This window comes from Hemibagrus wyckioides, linkage group LG05 (assembly GCF_019097595.1).
Source record: "Hemibagrus wyckioides isolate EC202008001 linkage group LG05, SWU_Hwy_1.0, whole genome shotgun sequence".
NCBI classification, from domain to species: domain Eukaryota; kingdom Metazoa; phylum Chordata; class Actinopteri; order Siluriformes; family Bagridae; genus Hemibagrus; species Hemibagrus wyckioides.
The window spans coordinates 6,840,318-6,861,758 of NC_080714.1; the positions used below are offsets into that span (position 1 = coordinate 6,840,318).

Consider the following 21,441-nt stretch of genomic DNA (forward strand, 5'->3'; position numbering starts at 1 on the left):
CGTTCTCTGTCGAACCTGACACTTCTCACCACAACAAGAAAAATGAACGGTGTAATATGTTTTTCCTCATTCGTTCTCATCACTTATTTTAGATTATGTTCTCTGATATTTCCGAGCTTCGCTTCGGAACATGAAAGTGAATCCCTCAAGAGTTTAACTGAATGGGAAATCATTTCAGCTTGTCAGACTCGCCAGCCAATCAGATAAGACGCGTCGACGCTGCTTGACTTTTTTGTATGCAATAGTGCATTTTACGTACAATCTTGAGGCGTGAACTTATCTAGCCCTGTTTTAAATTAAATCCTTCAAAGTGCTGAATCAGCAGACGAAGGATAGATGGACTCAGTGGGGGAAATTGCTGCTGATGCGAATTTGTAGCCAGAAAGTTATTATCAGATTCATGATAAACATGGTTGTTGTTGTTGTCGTTCAAGGCAGCTATATGTAAAGCCTTTTAATGCATGGTTTTTCACACTGTGATCTAAGCCATTAAAAGATCTTTAAAGACACACGTAAGACCTAAAAGACTAAGACTATTTTGGAGAGTGTTAGATGACCACCATTCAACCGCATGAATGATTCAGTACCAGTATATAGTGGGGTTACTGTAAGTTCTATTATGCACAGAAATTACAAAAGAGCTTGGCAGGGATGATGGAGTAAATGGCATGGATCACATTTCAAAAGAAATCATGGCCAAAGCCTGGTTGGTTTAGTCTGATATTATTAACCCATTATATGTCCAGTGTCTGACCTATTTTAATCCATGACACAAAATGCTCCAAATGTAAACATTTTATATATATATATATATATATGGTTGGTTGGTTATGAGGGTCCAGTGATCAATAACTGGAGTGAATCTGTTCATTAAAAATGACTGTAATTTTAAAATTTGAAAAGAAATCATTGTTTAACATGATAATAATAATAATAAACTACAACTTACAAAATTGCTTCATTCCCAAACGCTCTTACACTCTTCACTATTTATACATCTATCAGTTAGTTCTGGCCATAAAGAAGTCTACTTCCTAGCTCGTAAAATTCCACTTCAGAGCGAAACGGTTACTAATTACTAGTGCTTATCTTAGCGACATCACCAGCAGAAATGGCAGATGATACATTTTTCATGAGTATAACTATCGACTATAAAAATATGAAAGCTTGGCAGGAAGGAGGGATCTTAATTCCACCGGAAGCTTCTGTAACACCTATGAGAAGGTAGAAATCAATGTGAGTTTGGCTATACAGTGTCCAAAATATCAGTTACTTGATATTCATTTCTTGTTTATGGAACTGTTGCATAAAGGCAATATCAGGTCAGATTACTTGCGGCTTTAATCACTGTCATACTGCGCTCTTGTTCGTGTGATATTGCATAAATAGACAGGACACTGTTATTGTTTGCCACAATTTAAATAATCGGTTATGACAATAAAAATTTTCCTCTTTTGGGTAGAACCAGTATCATTTATCAGTTACTTTCAGAATTAAATGTGAAGTCATTGTGTGCAGGTTTCTGCCTCATGGTTTGCATGAGATGTGACCTACAGAATCTGTAGCTTACCGTATCTGTAACCTTTGACCAAGCAGAACATTTAATCTAATCCATTTTGTCAGTTACCTTATTTATTGTTCAGAAATTTGTATAAATACAGCACAAAATTCATTTCGAATACATATATTCTTCAATACCTACAAGTTAGCTTGAGAGCTAAGACCAAGCACCGAAGCTGCACTTACTTTTACTTTTAATCTTGTCTTTATATAAAATTTGTTTTGTTTGTTCATACATAGCTGATATAATTTGTGATAAAAATGTCGGCTATTAGATCAGCTAGTCTTTCAGCTCAACAGAAACAAAACCTAACAAGAAACCGGTCAGCTATGATTTAGCTAATTTAGTTAGCATTCATTCAGGCTAAATTCAGGAAAATTGTATTTGTAAAGGGTTTTTTTCCAGAAATATGAATGAATCAGGATTTTTTATTTATTTATTTATTTTTTTATCAGGATCCTAAAACAGGCTCATATTATAAATTTCTGTCATTGCTCAAAGTATTGCTATGAGAATAAATAAAGGAAACGCCTGTGGCATTTTATATATCGTTTACATATTGTTTTCTTCAACAGAAATATCTTATATATAGATGAATTTATTCTGATGTACTTTAAAGCACATTATATCCAAGACCCAATCAGTCAAAGAAAAAACATCATATCTGGTCTCTACACTCAAAGGGAAATATACAAGCGAAGGAAAGTATTTGAATGCTTGGTAATTGATCTGAAAAGCTGGTGCAAATCCAAAACAAACTCATTAAATAAACTCATTATCACCCCCAGAGTTTGATAAACAATAAAAAAATGCAGCAATCCTCCCTGTTCGGAGGACATACGGGTCAGATTTCAGCGGAGAGCGGAAAGAAAGTGGTGGTTGGGCTTTAAAAAAAAGGACATGAGGTGAAAGAAAATAGCTGGAAAGAGCGGCAAGTAGATCATCGGGGATTTTTTCACATTTACATAACTGGAATTTTGTAAATTTGTGCCAAAAAAAATGCATATAACAAAAAGACTAATGGTACAAGAAAGGGGTGATCAGATCATGGTGGATGCTGGCTAATAAAACTAGATATTCTTCACCAACCGCTTTGATAGTCTGCACTACATCATGAAGAGTCAATCAATGAATCTGTCTATTAGGTTTTAAAGTATTACTGTACCACAAACACATACATAAAAACAGGCTTAACATCAATCAGGCTTAACATAAACATCACAGCATCTAGATCGCCAGCTAGCAAAAAAGAACTGAGGGAAATAAAAATAAAAAAATCTTTTAAATGCTAACTAATCATTCTGTTACACAGAGAACGTCGTAAACTGAAATATGCTTCACTTTTGCCTTGATTTCCAACCATCTAAAGAACATTCTAAAGCAAAAACTGAAGAAAAATTGTGTTGAACGATTTCATTTCCACGGATATTTTTGTTCAGCTCTGTGTTTGTTAAACTGTCTGGGGTTTAAATATATGTCCAAGACAAACGCACGTGTATTCAAGCACTTTGGCTATGAAGCTTTCTCTGTATAATGCTAGCTAGTTGTTTACGTTCACGTGAAGAGAATTAGCTAGCTAGATGAAACAAAGTATTAAGCAGTTTGCTGCAGCACTCAATGCTAGCGTAGTCATGAACTCCTTGTACTGAGATTTAAGTTGTTTTACTTGAAAGATGGCGCGGTTCCTCAATCCGATATTTCTCAGCTATTGTCTTGCAGCATTTTTTTTTTTAAAGTTTGCGTAAAAGAGCATGGATATCTTATACCGGTCGGGAACCGATGCATTCTTTATCTTGCTCAAAATGCGAATGAACTTAATCAATGATAAATGATGGTTTTACAATTCAAGATATTACACAAGACTAGTAACATCTAAGAGGCAAGCTTAACATTTACATTTATTCACCTCAAAGACGAAAGTTCAACCAAAGCACAGAGCCGAGCAGGTGAAAGTAAAGGCCTTCAAAATGGCTCCTGTAGCCGTGGGATTTAAACTGACCAGAATCTTAACCCCTGAGCTCTCACTGCCTCTTTATTACACTTTACCATAATAATATCATCATTGACTCATCAAGGACCTCTAGAATTTCAGGAGGAAATAATCCAACAGTAGACAATGCAGATCGACTCAACGCACTTTTCTCCCTTGTCTGAAACCCCACATGTCACCAGGGAAATAGATCTCTATGTATGACACACACACACACACACACACACACAGTCACACTTGGACATGTGGTATGAGTTTTTTTTGTCTGCATTGATAATCATTGCAAACACAGTTTAGCTCTAAGGGGTCAGACTTCAGTCTGCTAAGCGGGTGAGCGAGAAAAGGAGACCGATGAAGTGTTCAATGGACGAACAGAGGTCATGACCCAACACGCAGCCTGGGATCCCGAGGCTGAACGGAGGTCAGGGTGTCGCACTGATCCACTCCGGGTTCAGGAGCTAATTAAACATCAGGGGGTTCTGATGATTAACGATGCCATGTTAGGGGCTATTGAGTCAAGTGACACTTATATGGTAGCCCTGTATTAGCGCATTGAGCTAATTTTGCTACATGATAATTCGTTGCAGTTCAAGGGTTAAGGTTCGAGATCAACCCCTCCATACATGGTATTGTCTGGGACCACGTTCACAGAGGAAATGGTATTAAACCTGTCACTTCCATGGTACTCACAGGGTTCGTCTTTTGTCCCTTTTGGCTATTGATTATTTTTCAATAAACTGCAGTTGTCGTCTTGTTTTTTTTTTTTACCTCTGTTGATTGCTTTTGAAATTCTTGAAGACTTTCCTGTTGTGGAAAACGAACCATTTTCACGGATTATTTCTTAACTATAAATAAATTCTTCTTTATTGTGTGTGTTAGATGTTATGGGCCGTATCTGTTGTCCGGCTGTCTTTTTAAATTTGACCTCGAGTCTGTAATAAAGTTTGATTGATTGATTAATTGACTGAACAAATAACAACACTTCTCTATAGACTTTTTAAATTATTTATATTATTAGGCTTTTTCATGATGTGGAGCATCTGCCGTTCAGGTCTCTGGGATTGAGTTGTTACTATAGAAACGACACATGATTAGCATGCTTAGGAAACTTTAAATTCCAGCTGTCAGAGCTAATGCTATAGACAATTAGTCAATATCTGATCAATTAAAAGAATCAGGTACACTAGATAAACTATATTCAACCGAAGGAGGATAAACGATGGCATGTATTTCTGAGAGTGATACCACTCTGATACTGCAGTTCGTCTGCTTAAAACCCTTTGCTTTACTCAGAGTGTGTGTGTGTGTGGTGTGTGAATGTGTATCCGGTAAGGAAACCCGACCACCGCCAACTTTTAAACTCTTGTTTTCTTCGAGCAAGCTGAGAGGAAGTGATCTATTGATCGGAGAAGCTAATGAGGGAAGAAGGAGAGAGGGATGGATCAGATGGGAGGCATGAGAAATGACTGGACACAAGAGAAGAGGAGGGGATGGTGTGTGTGTGGTGGATGGGGGGGGTGAGTGGACGACCTGTCTTCCGGATTGGATTTCGGTTACAGAGCAATACCGCGACTGAGCCCTGTGCTCCAGCTGCTGCCGGGTCAGTACACGGCAGAGTGAATATTATGTTCCCAAAAATAGCGCAAAGAGATTTTAATGCCCGGCTGCTATTTCTTTGAAGAGCATCCCTCACTTTCTGCAGCAACAAGAAGAACAGCTTCCATTTTCTTCGGAACAAACAAGGAGGACCAAATCGCTGAGAAGAGCTCTGTCCATTAATCTCAACCCGACATATAAATCTGATAAAAGGCTGCCTGACAAAACCATTAAAACCTCAGTGCAGCTGAATTCTCAAATCTGATTGGCCAGAAGGTGTTGATTCATTTTCTATAACAGCAGCTTAGAGTTTATTTTAATGCACACGTTATCGTTTCTGTAGATCACAAGGACTTGCACGGAGCTTGACTTGACGCTCCACATCATCCGAGCCTTGTCTGATATTTCTGTAAACTTTAACAGAAGCAGTCTATAACTTCAGCATTATTAATTTCCAGATAAACTAGAATCTGATGAGGAAACAACTCTTTACAGGTTCTATAGTGTCAGGAATTAAACCCTCATAACTTCAAAATTGCACCTTTTAGCAAAAGTGCCTTCAGTTGAATAAAAGAAATGCTGTTTTTATAAAATAAAATTCATTTTCTTTTTATTATTATTATTATTATTATTATTATTATTATTATTATTATTATTATTATTATTATCCTATAACAGCACACCCCAAACGTCTTATTCTTCACTAATCTAATCTTCCTCTGCTGTTGGAATTGACTGAGTTTCCCAAAAAACATAATAAAGTTAACATCGAAAAATCTAATAATGACCTCAGAGAATCGTTCCTACGATCACATCACAAATTGAAAAATTCCTACTTTTTTTTTTTCTTGGAGCTAGAAATCGGTTCTTCCAGGATTTTGCAAATACTAAATTTATCTTTTATTTTTTTGCAAAAAATCAAACATATTTAGAGGAGTTTGCAATTTTACCAAATTACCATAGATTTTCTGCAGATTTGGGCCAAGACACTTCATATGTCATCATTCATTTGAGTTTTTCTGCAAAAAAAAAAGCTCAAAAAACACAAAACATCTCAAATTTTGAAAGTTGCAGCAAAATCAAAGATGCTTTCTTTCTTTATTTCTCTATTTATTTCAGTGTCTGTCTTTCTTTCTTACTTCATTTCTGTCTGTCTGTCTGTCTTTCTTTCTGTCTGACTTTATTTATTTATTTATTTATTTATGTATTTATGTATTAATTAATTAATTAATTAATTTATTTATTTCAATGTTTTTCTTTTTTTCTTTCTTTCTATGTCTTTCTCTCTCTCTCTCTCTCTCTCTCTCTCTCTCTCTGTCTATTTATTTATTTATTTATTTCAATGCCTTTCTTTCTTTCTCTCTGTCTTTATTTATTTATTTCAATGTTTTTCTTTCTTTCTATGTCTTTCTCTCTCTCTCTCTCTCTCTCTCTCTCTCTCTCTATTTATTTATTTCAATGTTTTTCTTTCTTTCTTTCTTTCTTTCTTTCTTTCTTTCTTTCTTTCTTTCTTTCTTTCTTTCAATGTCTTTATTTCTTTCTTTCTTTATTTATTTATTTATTTATTTATTTCACTGTCTTTCTTTCTTTATTTATTTATTTCACTGTCTTTCTTTCTTTCTCTCTGTCTTTATTTATTTATTTATTTATTTATTTCAATGTTTTTCTTTCTTTCTATGTCTTTCTTTCTATGTCTTTCTCTCTGTCTCTCTCTCTCTCTGGCTATTTATTTATTTATTTATTTATTTATTTATTTATTTATTTATTTATTTATTTATTTCAATGTCTTTCTTTCTTTCTTTCTTTCTTTATTTATTTATTTATTTATTTATTTCAATGTCTTTCTTTCTTTATTTATTTATTTATTTATTTATTTATTTATTTATTTATTTATTTATTTATTTATTTATTTATTTATTTCAATGTCTTTCTTTCTTTCTTTCTTTCTTTCTTTCTTTCTTTCTTTATTTATTTATTTATTTATTTATTTCAATGCCTTTCTTTCTTTCTTTCTTTCTTTCTTTCTTTCTTTCTTTCTTTCTTTCTCTCTGTCTTTATTTATTTATTTCAATGTCTTTCTTTCTTTCTTTCTTTCTCATTCCCAGACCCATTACTCAGCCTACTGCACTGCTGTGTGTTTAAATTCCAGCTGTCAGAGCTCATGTTATAGACAATTATTCAATATCTGATCAATTAAAAGAATCAGGTACACTAGATAAACTTTATTCAACCAAAGGAGGATAAACGATTTATTTCTGATGGGTTTTTTTGCTGCAGCATTAGTTAAAATTTGTGACGCTGCTTGCACTACTATCACTGAAGACGCATAAAAAATGCAAGAGCCTCCAAATATCACAGAGTTTCCTTGTTTTCTTTCTTTTCTTTTCTTGTCTTTTCTTTTCTTTCTCATTCCCAGACCCATCACTCAGCCCGCTGCACTGCTGTGTGTTTACAGGACAGAGGTGAGGAGCCAAAGTTCAGGGGAAAACATGAGTGAAAAGCTGACGGAAATCCAAAACAAACTCATTAACGATTATTCAGTCCCAGAGTGTGTGATGGAAAAAATAAAGGGCTATATTGCTGTGTTTGGAGGTCAGGTTTCAGTGGAAATGTTGTGAAGAGAGATTAGCGGTGAAGTGAAGAAAGCTTGAAGATGTAAATGTATTTCTTTTGTCTTTATATTCGCAGCACAATTCCTTTGTTGTTAGTAATGATGAAGGTCAGAAAAAGATGTTTAAAGTGAAATCTTAAGAGAGAGGGCACTAGAACAGCACCGGGGCAGTAGAACAAGCGTTCATTCAGATGTTCCTCACGGCTTCACAGCCACAGCCTGGCTAAACATTCCTCGGATTGTTGCTCTCCCATATTTCCACACCATAGAAACCTTCCACATCTTCAGCCATGTTCGTGTGAGCTCTCGCTTCGGAGAGCAGACGGAGAAACCAAGACAGATGCGCTGTCATGTTTAGATCTCCTTATCATCATCATCATCAACCCCCAAAATACACACGCACACACACACACACACACACACACAAACAAACTAAACTAACTAATAACATGGCAGAAGTTCCTGTGCAGTGAAAACTAAAAAGGCAGACTTTTTGTTCTTTAGAGCAAAGAGAAAGCCAAGGAACTGGAACACCGAGGGATTTAGAAGTGTGTGTGTGTGTGTGTGTGTCTTGGCATGATGCAAAATGAGAGAAAGGAAAAAGAGGAAATTCTTCCACCTCCACAGTGAGACACGGGACACAGAGAGCTGGACCGTGCTGGAAAATTCACTTCTAACCAAATTTTGGTTGTAGTCTGTGTTCCAATTAGATCTGTGTTACATATTCGTGTTTTGTTTAACGTTTAAACCTTACCTTTCTCAGGAAGTCTTGCGGATTTAAAAAGTTGCCATTTCTATTTCTATGCTTCACATAACCACCAAAGTGAACATAGTCCATGTAGTAATAAATAAATAAATTAATTAATAAATAAATAAATAAATAAATAAACAAATTAATTAATTAATTAATTGTTGTGACAGTGTAATAAATTGATTTACATTTGAGAGATTGGCGGCCATTTTGTGTCCCTCTGATGTTGTGTGATGCAAGTTAACGGTAAAAGACAGTTGAAACATGGGTAAAGTGTCTATAACAAGGGCTTTTGTGCATATTTCAGATATTTCAGACGTGACTCGGAAGATTTCAGTCACGTGTCCGAGGGAAAGACACGACGTCCGGATGTCATGAATAATGTTCATGCTAGTTCTTTAACTAGCATCAATAATGTGAAGCCACATTAACCACATTTCACACGTTTGCTTATTCTCTGTGACTATTTTACTCTACTAAGTTTGATTTAAAATTAAACTAAAGCTAAAAATTGAAAATAAGAGCTGAAGCATTAAGGGCATTAGCGTGAATCCATAGCTGATAAAATGTAAGTGAATATAGCGGCTTTTTGGTGATATTGTTGCTTGTTATATCTCTCTATGTATTTCTAAGTAATAATGACTGTTTGGGGAAGATTAGCATGCTTATTATTGGTGTTATTAGTCTGAACTCAATCCACTGTCTCAATGGGATAACACTTTATTTGACTACTGCTTTAAATTGTATATGATTAGCTGTACAGCTGGAATTTTGGGTAAAAAAAACAACACAAACTCATGAGAAACTGACAAATTAAAATAGAAAAAAACAACAACAAACAAACAAAAAACAATTTGTGATTTTACGGGACAAAAAAACCCCACTTTGTAATAGATATGGGGTTTTAAATGATACATTTACCTTAAAAAAAATAAAAGAAAAAATTATAATAAAATTTAAGAAAGACTAATAAAAAGGAATAATAATAATAATAATAATAATAATAATAATAATAATAATATTTTTACAAAGAATCTTAATAGATTTAGGGTTTTAACAGTCCAAAACACAAAATAAAACAAAACAAAATCTCGAAAGATTCAGGGTTTTAAAAATACACAACAAACAAAAACAAATGATCAGATACATTCAAATTTTGTATTTCACAAAAGATAAAAATCTTTTACTTACTTCGCACATCACATGCCATTCCAGATAGCAGTTCTTACACAAAATAAAGTAATAACGCTGCTCTGAATGATGAAGAGAACTGGATTATGAAGCAGTACTTATGTGTATTAGCTAGAAATCAATATCTAACACATGACCCTCCAGACAGAAGTGGCACCGGGGTAACATTTCATACGAACACCACGTCACGCTCGTCACCTCAGAGTCACAAACTAATACCTAATTTAACAGGAAATACTTTACTATTTACAGACAACCAGAACAGCGTCAGATAAAAGACATGAGTGCGTTGCTTGTTTTGTGAATGTACAACAAAGTCTGTACTTTACACCGATCAGCCATAACATTATGACCACTGAGAAGTGAAGTGACTGATGATCTTCTCATCATGGCACCTGTTAGTGGGTGGGATATATTAGAGGCTGCAAGTGAACATTTTGTCCTCATAGTTGATGTGTTAGAAGCAGGAAAAATGGACAAGAGTAAGGATTCGAGCGAGTTTGATGAAGGGCCAAATTGTGATGGCTAGACCACTGGATCAGAGCATCTCCAAAGTGGTCACTATCTATCCAAAGTATCATTTAAGTCCTGTAAATATTCTTTAAATACCTAAAGGATCTGCTGCTAACATCTCGGTGCCAGATACCACAGCACACCTTCAGGGATCTAGTGGAGTCCATGCCTTCGATAGGTCAGGGCTGTTTTGGCAGCAAAAAGAGGGACCAACCCAATATTAGACAGGTGGTCATAATGTTACGCCTGATCAGTGTATATTATACTGTTCTACTGTATGAAGTCGACCCATCCCTTATAATACGCAAGTTGTTTTTAAAAGAAATAATTCACATTCGGTTTGTGTTGTAGACTGTTTGTGCCAGTTTGGTTTTTGAGATTTTAGAACATTATTCACTCTTCAGTCTATCGATCTATCTACCACCTACCTACCTATGCTGTAACACACAGGATTTGAACCTGAAGTGGGTGTGGCCTAAACCAGAAGTTTCTTTAAATCCCACTCACACAGTTATTAATTGGCTTTGCACCTTTAATACTTTTCAGCATGTTAATTCACTTTCTATTTTTCTTTTAATATAAACAAACTTTATTCAAGCCTCAACCCCTCAATGACCGGGCAGCTCCTAAGGATGAAGTGATGCACTTCCTAAGTGAATGGAAGTATTTTTAGTTTGTTTGTGAGTTGATAATATAGCAGTTAATAATAATCTAAAATAAAAACCCAACCAGCACAAACTTTTATTAAACAAAAAAACAATAAAATATTTGATTTAATTTCTATTTAGATATGGTGCCAGAAGTGTGTGTGTGTGTGTGTGAGAGCGAGAGAGAGCAGGAAGAATAAAAAAAAGGCAAGGCACACGTGTGATGATTCATTTATGAGGGTCTCCATTAAAAACTATGCCACTATCTCTTGCCCCCTCTGCGAGTCTCATCCAGCATTAGAGCGTCACAGCTCCATTTATCCACTGACACAAATTCCATTACCCACAAACCCCCCAGTCCTGCCCTCCACGCTGGGCAAAGGGACGAGGTCGGATAACAGCTACAGCCGGTTCTAGACGGTATGGTGCATAGGACGGGCTTCTAGCATGAAAAAAACAAAACAAATAAAACACAATGAAGGACTAAGTAGCTTTATGCTGGTTGCTGATTGGCTGCACAGCTTGGTTCGGTCAGTAGCAGCTGGGATGAGCCATGAGCCATGATTGTGTGTGTGTGTGTTTGTGTGTTTTTTCTGTCCCAGAATGGTCCATTTTGACAGTTCCGTCCCAGTTTGCACCACTTTTATCGGCTCACCGCTTCCACTGGAACGTTATGAAATAAAACAAAACCTAAAAAAAACAAAAAGTGACGCAACACAAGACAACAACATGACTGGAGATAACGTAGGAAAAAAAACACACACACAACACAAGGAACTGTGGCAGCTTTAACACAACTGAGGCAACACAAGATTGAAATCATAGGCATAAATACATCAATAATAATAATAATAATAATAATAATAATAATAATAATAATAATAAAAACAAACATAAGTGTTCTGGATTTGAATAATCTTTTATTGGACCCCCCCCCCCAATATCAGGCTGTTCTGTGTGTTAATTAATGTTACACAATAAAGTATGACTTTATTGTAATGAGTTTATAACGAATGCACAAGTGAGTCGAACGTTCACTACACAGCAGAGCATGCAGGTTTTTTGTTGTTGTTTGTTTAAGGTTAAAACCATGTTGAGGCGCTTAATAACAACGTTCACTGACCACTTTTTAATCCTGTATCTTCTTCAGGAGCATTTGAACGATCTGAATGTGGAAAACAGGTACACGTGATTAAGACAAAGAAAAAAATTCTTTCTGAGAAAACTACAAAAAAAAATGTTTAAAAAATATGCAAAGCACAAATGGAAAGAAAAGGTTAGGAGTTAGTCGGGTATTTCATGCGGACGTTTGGTCGGAGTGAGGGGGAGGGGGAGGCGGAAGGGGGTGAAAACTCTTGCAGCGCGCATCGAACTTTCGGAGAACTCCGGAGCGTCCGAAAGCCGAGTCGAAGAGGAAAGGTAATAGAGGATAAGTAATATTGTAATGCAGCTACATTAGATCAGGAAGCACTGAAAAGTGGATGGAGAAAAAGAGTGCCAGAATCCAGAAGGTGTAAAGCCGAGCTGCGAAGCTGAGCTGGAGGGGTTGTGGGTGTATTCGCCGGTGGAAAAATGATGTCCATCCAAGCCTAAGTTCCAATACGGTACACGGTACGAGACTCCCTGTACTGTGCTGAAGGTGTTCACCCTATAGCACCCTATAGTCTCTTCATACACACAGCAAACTCATTTTAATGAGACGTTTTAACAAAATGTCTCCAAAAATGTCTTCCAAAATTGTCCATACGAAATAGGATAAGAAAGGAAACACAGCACACACCTGACACACGACACTATTGCCAAACTGGGAGTCGAAGAGACGTGTGTTTTTACAAAGAATCAGCAAACGTTGAATTTTGTTGTAAACTTCAGGGTTCAGGGTTCGATTCCCGCCTCCACCCTGTGTATGTGGAGTTTCAGGGTTTCTTCCGGGTTCTCCAGTTACCTCCCCAGTCCAAAGACATGCCTTCTAGGCTGACTGACCTCTCTTAATTTTCTGTAGTGTGTGATTGTACCCTGAGATTTGTTAGCATCCTGTCCAGAGTGTCCTCCAACTTGATAAACCTTTAGGTTCCTGGCAACCCTACATAAGATAAGCAGTAAAATAAATGGATGGATTGAAGTTATATTTTGCTAATCCACCAAATTTATCGTTTTTGTGACTCTATGTTGATAAGAGCAAAATCGCCATGGCGACCGCACACCGGTTTAAAGTCACAGAGAAAAGGTTAGACTTGGGTTAACGCTCCACTGTATCACTGCACACTGTGCTGTAATTTGTGTTGGACCAAAGTCAGACAGAAATGCTTTTACAGGTGCTTATGGCCTGGAAAATGTTTTATAGGCCTACATGGAGTCTCCGAAGTGCTTTCTGACTAACAGTATTCCTCCGAGTCTGAAGTGAACTTGATAGACGAGCGTGTGAGAGAGACTGAGAGACTAGAGTGCTATGTGAGAATGTGTTGCGAATAGGTAGATATTAAAATGACTACGTCCATCCACGAAAGCTTCTTAATCTCAGTACCGATCTGAGCAAAGATTCGAGTCTCCATCTGCTCCATCAGACATGTTTTTGTTCCTTCGGAGCTTTCACACATGGTTTCTTACACTGTGCAGACAAAGTGTGAGTGGTACATCTTAAACAAAAAAAGCCACCCCGCTAAATGAATCACAACAAGCGCAAAGAAAGCATGGATACCGAAACATACAAAGCCTGTCTCTAGGCAGCATTAGGGTTAATAGGATTACATGGTTGTGGGTTTGAAATCCCTGCAGTTTACCAAATGTTATGTTATGAACAAACATTCTGGGAACTGGATACTCATAGCGGAGTGAGGATTATGAGAATGATTCACTGTTTTTAATAAGGATCAGGTGAATGGATTCACTGAATGGGTAATAAACTGAATGAATCAGCTGAGCAGATTCACTAAAGAGTCGTTAAACTGCACAAGGCATGTGAAAAGATTCATTAAAATTTGTTAAACTGGATGAATCAGGAGAACAGATTCATTGAAGAGTTGTTAAACTGAATGAACTGCATGAAACAATTAACTAAAAATTGGTTCGAATTTGTGAATCAAGTGAACTGATTCACTGACGAGTTGTTTAACTGAGTGAATCGCTTGAATTTATTAACAAAATATTGGTTAAAGTTTGCAAATAAGGTCAATCTATTCATTTAAGAGCTGTTAAACTGAGTGAATCACTTGAAATGATTAACTAAAAATTGGCTAAAATTTGTGAATCAGGTGAACTGATTCACTGAAGACTTGTTAACCTGAGTGAATCACTTGAATTAATTACCTAAATATCGGTTAAAATTTGTGAATCAGGTGAACCGATTCACTGAAGAGTTGTTAAACTGAATGAACTGCATGAAACAATTAACTAAATATTGGTTAGAATTTGTGAATCAAGTGAGCTGATTCATTGAAGAGTTGTTTATCTGAGTGAATCACTTGAAATGATTAACCAAAAATTGTTTAAAATTTGTGAATCAGTTGAGCTGATTCATTGAATAGTTGTTAAACTGAGTGAATCACTTGAATTTGTTAACAAAAGATTGGTTAAGGTTTGTGAACAAGGTCAACCTATTAATTTAAGAGCTGTTAAAAGGAGTGAATCACTTGAAATGATTAACTAAAAATTGGTTAGAATTTGTGAATCAAGTGAACCAATTCACTGAAGAGTTGTTAAACTGAGTGAATTGCTTGAATTGATTAACTAAATATTGGTTAAAATTTGTGAATCAGGTGAACTGATTCACTGAAGAGTTGGTGAACTGAATGAATTGCATGAAACAATTAACTAAAGATTGGTTAAAATTTGTGAATCAGGTGAACTGATTCACTGAAGAGTTGGTGAACTGAATGAATTGCATGAAACAATTAACTAAAGATTGGTTAAAATTTGTGAAGTAGGTGAACTGATTCACTGAAGAGTTGTTAAACTGAGTGAATCACTTGAAATGATTAACTAAAAATTGGCTGAAATTTGTGAATCAGGTGAACTGATTCACTGAAGAGTTGGTAAACTAAATGAATTGCATGAAGCAATTAACTAAAAATGGTTAGAATTTGAGAAACAGGTGAACTGTTTCACTAAGGAGTTGTAAAACTGAGTGAATCACTTGAAATGATTGAATAAAAAATGATAAAAAATTGTGAATCAGGTGAGCTGATTCAATGAAGAGTTGTAAAACTGAGTGAATCACTTGAAATGATTAACTAAATATTGGTTATAATTTGTGAATCAGGTGAACCGATTCACTGACGAGTTGTTAACCTGAGTGAATCGCTTGAAATGATTAACTAAAAATTGGCTATAATTTGTGAATCAGGTGAACTGATTCACTAAGGAGTTGTAAAACTGAGTGAATCACTTGAATTGATTACTTAAAGATTGGTTAAAATTTGTGAATCAGGTGAACTGATTCAATGGAGAGTTGGTAAACTGAGTGAATCACTTCAATTGATTAACTAAATATTGGTTTAAATGAGTGAATCAGGTGAGCCGATTCACTGAAGAGTCATTAAACTGACTGAATCGTCTGATGAGCTTCAGTAAGGAGTTGTTTAAAGGAGTGCTAGGTGAACTGATTCTACTGATACTACAGTATTCACATGTAAATGTTGAGCTCTAAACACAAACATAAAGATAATTATGTAATAATAATGAATAATTCTATAAAATAAAAATGGGAAATGGCAGTGATTTAAAGAATGATTTTGTATAAAATTTGTCTAGTAGTTTGTTCATGTTTTGAGAAATAGAACCCGTTAAATCTCACAAAAATAAAAAACTACTGATCGAGTGATTTCATTAAGGCCACGCCCACTTTGTGTTTAACTGTAAATATGCGTACGGATATTTGCAGCGCTAATCAGACACAGCTATAGATAGTGTCATTGCGTTACAGCCGGAGTCTTCATAGACAGCGTTACTGGAAATCTTCATACTGCGATATCTTTAAGCTAATAAGAACACTTATGTAACGCTCGCCAAATTATTATAATTATTTTTTACATACGTATCGAACATCTTTCAGTGCAACAGTTCTGTGGGAATAAGTTTGACCTCTCTGAATTGATCTCTGTATCATTTCAGTCCTCAGGCTAAGAGAATTTATCTGTTTAAACATCACCGGTTAGCGTTCCGCTCCTCCTTTAAGCGTATGAGAATGTATGAGAATGATTTTCTTTCTACGAACTCCGCTGGGCATCTGTGCACCCTGCAGTTTGTGATTCATACTTTGTGGGAATGATTCATTTTTCGAGTGCGAGAGATGACGCTCGTTTCTATGACAACGGTGCATGTAGTGGGCAGACAGGACCACCTCCCGACACACACACACACACACACACACTTCGAGCCGGGAGTGTGCTCTGAAAGGCCGGCGGAAGTTGCAGCTCAGTGATAACAGTTTTCAGAGACGTGACTCACTGCAGGCTGAATTCGCCGCTTAAACCGCCGCTTAAACCACGTTAAACACACGAATCTCTCACAGACCACAGGAAGACGTGCCAAAATCACAAACACATGCTGTTTTTTTGTTTTTTTTTCTCCCTAGGTTTCGGAGGAATTAGCATGAGCTCGGAATAATCAATGCCGTGATCCAAATACTGGCAAACCACAAAGCAATAAATGTTCGGGCTGCTGTACAAATAACGCTCATTAATACGGACATCAGGAGAGAAGCGGTATGAAGACTTTAGCCCAAATGAATTTATTTTCCCTAAATGTAGGCATGTTGGATGTGTGAGTTTGTTTTATTAGCGTTGCACTACATGCTATATATGATAGTTACTGTTTTATTAGACTGAGACTTCTCGCATCTATCCACCTTCTGTACCGCTTATCCTACACTGGGTAGCAGGAAAACTCTGGAGTCTATCCCAGGGGACTCGGGCCACAGTGTGGGGGATACCCTGGACAGGGTTCGAACATATTACAGAGCGCAATCCCACACACACAACAGACAATTTTGAGATGCCAGTCTCAGCCTACAGCACATGTCTTTGGACTGGGGGAAGAAACCAAAATACCCCCAATGCATGGGGAAAACGTGCAAACTCCACGCACAGGCCAGAGTCTCATGATATAAGACAATTGTGCTAACCGCTAAGCCACCATGCCCCCTGGACTGAGACAAATGTTTTTGTTTTGTTCGGCTGCTCCACAGCGGATCATTTGGTCTGCATGTTTCGATTTGGCACAGGTTTTACGCTTTCCTGACACATCCCTCCTATTTAATCCAGGCTTGAGAGTTAACTCTTCAGTGACTGGGTTAGCGCCCTGTCTGGGAATCGAACCCGGGCCGCAGAAATGAGAGCGCAGGAGCCTGCCACTGGACCACCAGGAGGCCCCTGGACCGAAACAATTAAACATAAAAATTCTAACTACATTATCCTGATGAAAACAAGTGACTTTGCTTAATGGCTAATTTGTTTGCTTCTTGTCCAGACCTTCCTCTGTTCATTGTTAGAAATAAAATCTGGCAACACAGCATATGTAATACTGCTTGATCTTTCTGCAGCTTTTTTCAAAATTTGTCACGCAGCTTGAACAGTATTTTGTGGGGGGGTTTTCTTTGGTAAAAAAAAAAATTTTTTTCTTTTACTCTCCTAACAGTGAAAACACACAAGTAATGACTTTCTATAATCACTGTACTCAGAGGACTTTGGCTGAACGCATGTTGTGATGATGTCACGGCCCAAAACTGTGTTCATTTTGGAAAAATTGCAAAATCCTGGATGGACTGGTACAGGTGTAGAAATATTCCTAGGACATTTTCCTTTTTAATGGTAAAAGAAAACCTAACGCGCATTATTGTGCTACATAATTTATTTATTTATTATATTTATTAATTATTATTTATTTATTTATTTATTTATTTATAAATTCTATTTAAAATGAATTTAATTATAAATTTTTAAATATATATTAATTTAATAATATTTATTATAAACTATTACAATAGATTACAATAAAATGTACAAGGAAGTATTTTTTTTTTTGTCTTGATAATCTTAGCAGATAAATCAGACATCTGCACAGATGAACTATTGCTAATGAGGCGAATGATGATTTTTTATTTTTTTTTCCCCAGAACTGCTTCTCGTTTCCGAAGGAATTCTAGTGCAAGATAACACACGCAGCACCAAAGCATGAAGCGGTACTTTACACACCAACTATTTCCACTGACCTTAGAAAATGTCGGGTCACGAGGCGGCAGGAATCTACCCAGAGGTATCGTGTTAAATAAAACAATATGTTTTTTGCCAGTCATTAGCCGTCTTTCGGATTCGAAGACGATGAGTGAGAGAGTCTATGAGATATGAGTATGCTTGTGTCTGTTGTTAAAAGTATAAAATGTCCGACGTTCTCGAACGGCTCATGCAGCTTCTCTTAAGGGTGGTCGTGATCATAAAAAAAAAAAAAAAAAAAAAGGACAAAAGGAAGTAGGAAGAAAATAAGGAAGAAGTGGTCCTCGAGAGTGCCGAGCCAGTGGATTACTGATCCTTCTGACCTTGACAAGCTCCATTGATTTCCAGACTAAAAAAAAAAAAAAAATCCCCAAAGAAAACTGATACCTGCTCTTTGAATCATTGATAAGCACAAGGTTGCTGACTCGGACTCTCTCTCTCTCTCTCTTTTTGTTCTGCCTTTTTTTTTATCTTCTGGGAGAGAGAGAGAGAGACCAGCGCACCCAGACTTCCTGAACTCGAGAGCTTCGGTTTCACCCTCGCCATCTTCCCTGGCTTCCGCTGTGATCCAGCTTCTCTCTGCAGTTACAGCAAGGTCAGCATGGAGGAGCTACGCCCTGCAGTTCGCCCTTGAGAGACAACGACGTGCATGCGCAAATACTGTCAAGCAAACCACAGTGTGAAAAAAAAGAGCCTCTTAGGATATCTGCGATATCTAATCCGGCACTTCCGTAGAGAGAAAAACCAACAGGAAATGATCGCAAGCTCATCCTGCTGGGTTTTTTTTTTTTTAATGTTATATCCACAAAGTATGTTTACACGAAGGCCAGTTTCAGGAATCTGGCTCAAAGCACAAACAGAATAACAACTCGACTTATTCACATCTCAGTAAAAAACTGAAAAATATAATTATTTATACTGGGAAATAGCAGTTATTATTATTTGTTTTTTGTTTTGTTTTTTTTCATTACAGTGACTATGGATGTAATGATATCTGAACTGTATTAAAAAATCAGGAAGAATCATCTCAATGCTCAAAAGCAGACTTCTCATGAAAAATGTAAACTTCCTGCAGGAATATTTATCATGACTGGTCCGTCTCGAGCGTTTTTCTTCCAGACGCAGATGACGTTAAGAATAATAAAATTCTTTGATTTGATATAAAACTACGCGGCGCTGTAACTAGCAGCTTTAAAAGGCATAGAATGTTCACACCAAATACTGATTATTTTCACTATTTTCTACCAATTATACTTGCATACAGAAGCTTTTCTGAGAATGATAAGAAAAAATTAGACTTGCTTTCTCATTTCTCATTTCAAGCTTTCGACTAGCAAAATATGTTGAATTCAGAATGGATAGTTACGTATATATATTTGGTCCGTGGTTTATGTTGATGTAATAAAGAACATCTTCCAATGGCTTAGCTGTGAATAATTCTCTGGATTAACAATGGCCCCGGTTGACAGAAGCGCTTGAGATGAGCTATACTGCTTCAAGAGATCAGTAAAATATGGCTGATCCCTGTTCAATAACTTTTCAAAATCCCTAATAATGACTTGTGGAATAATGACAGTCCTCTATAAGGACACTTCCTGGGTTATAATCTCTAGTTTCTCTTTCTTAAGTCTGAAAAGAATCATAAATATGCTTTTTTCACTTACTGAATCAAACAGATAATATTCTTATTGCTTGAAAAGTAAGCCCTAACTGAGACCAAACCCTGGTTCTGGTTCTCATACAAATTCCCTCTTTTTTAAGGAGATTCACATGAAGAGGCGCAACTGTTTGTTCACTAAACGAAGGGACGGATCTACTGATTATTTGCTAAGAAAATGTGACGCTGTGTCACATAAATGTCAGCTTGTTATCTATAAATGAGTGAAATAAGTCAAGCATCTTGAAATTAGCTTTCCGTTGTGATGCTCTCCGTCCCTCATGGAAGAAGGAAGCCATCTTGTCTACAGGATAGCAATGAGCGCTTATGAGGATCGGCTAAACACTGGATTTTCCAAATGATGACTTTCTTAAATGAACGACCTATGGTTGCACAACAGTCTGTTTTTGTACGGACTTTATATTTTACACGCAACTAAACATGATGCTAAACAAAACGAAATGTGATTGGTTGCTTCACGTGTCAGTCAGACGCCCTCTTGGGCGGTCCTTGGCCAATGAAAGCTGCTGCTAAGGAGAGCAGACCTGCTGCCCTCAGTCTGAAGATCTGGCTATTCGAGACTATGACTATCGCCTCTGGCTTACTCATTATTTAAAATGTATTATTTATATTCTGAATTTTTATACTGCTGTACAGCTGCTTTGCAACAATGTCCAGTGTTAAAAGTGATATACAAATAAAAATGAATTGAAATGAATGAAAACAGGCCTGGATATAAGTGGAATAAATATATATATATATATTTATATATAAATGTACTGGATTGATGATAATCTTCTACAGACACACAGCACTGAGGTCCAGACGCCATCGAATTCTAAAAACCTCTTTGTCAAACCCTCACACATCTGAAATATGAACGATTTTTCCCCACACAAGTTGAATACCCATTGCGGCGTGTTAAAACCAGCACCTTCTACCTTCATTAAGCCTTCTAGTAGTCAGTAGAAAAGCCCACAGGTGGCCCAAAAGCAGCAGAGAAGCCGCACAGCTCTCTGAGATGAGCTGCTTAAGGAAAGAATCGGAGGAAGTGTTAAGCAATTAGTAGAGCAGAGAGAACACGATGAGGAACAGCCTCCCACTTCATCCCTCCTATTGAAGCGTCTCTGAAGCTTTCATCCCTTAAGGACCCGCTTCCAAACCCAGCACAATGTCTCCTGTCCAGAGCCGGGACTCTTTAACGAAGGCCTGGCGGAGACGAGAGCCCCGAGACGAGTGCTTACCTTTAATGCCGAACTTTGAATTGCGGCCAAACTTGAGGACGACCAGCATCAGGACAAAGCCGGTGAATGTGATGGCGGCGATTCCCACGACCACGTACACCTACGGAAGGGAACAGAGAGTGTATAGATGACATTCCCACACTCCCTCCCTTACCACTCCAACACACACACACTGAATCTCAAACACCACAACGGCCCGGCCTTTCTTATTATTAGCGTATATATTTAACGAAAGACACTCACAGCAACTCGGTCCTCAGGTGGCTCGATAGGTGTGTCATCTGCGTAAAGAAACAAAAAAATCACAATAAGCAAATATCCATTTCATAGCAATGTACTGTATTTAAATAAAACCTTTAATGATTGACACTCATTAGTGCTGTCGTGCTTTTTGTGTGTACCTGTAGTAGGGTCTTAAAAGGATGCAGGGTTTAAAAAAAAAAAAAAAAAGGAAAAGGAAAATTGAAAAACA

At 36.9% G+C, this 21,441-nt stretch overlaps 1 protein-coding gene across 2 annotated transcripts in view; it reads right to left on the minus strand.

Moving 5' to 3' along the window:
• ntrk2a (neurotrophic tyrosine kinase, receptor, type 2a) overlaps positions 1-21,441 on the minus strand; it is a 51,415-nt gene that overhangs the window by 15,754 nt on the left and 14,220 nt on the right. Inside the window, exons 10-12 of one of the 2 annotated variants that reach the window (XM_058389864.1) lie at positions 21,371-21,382; positions 21,213-21,250; positions 20,970-21,069 (exon numbers count right to left, since the gene is read on the minus strand). In XM_058389864.1, coding sequence (XP_058245847.1) covers positions 20,970-21,069; positions 21,213-21,250; positions 21,371-21,382 — 150 coding nt within the window. The remainder of the gene's footprint in view (positions 1-20,969; positions 21,070-21,212; positions 21,251-21,370; positions 21,383-21,441) is intronic. The other variant, XM_058389865.1, reaches the window with a different exon arrangement.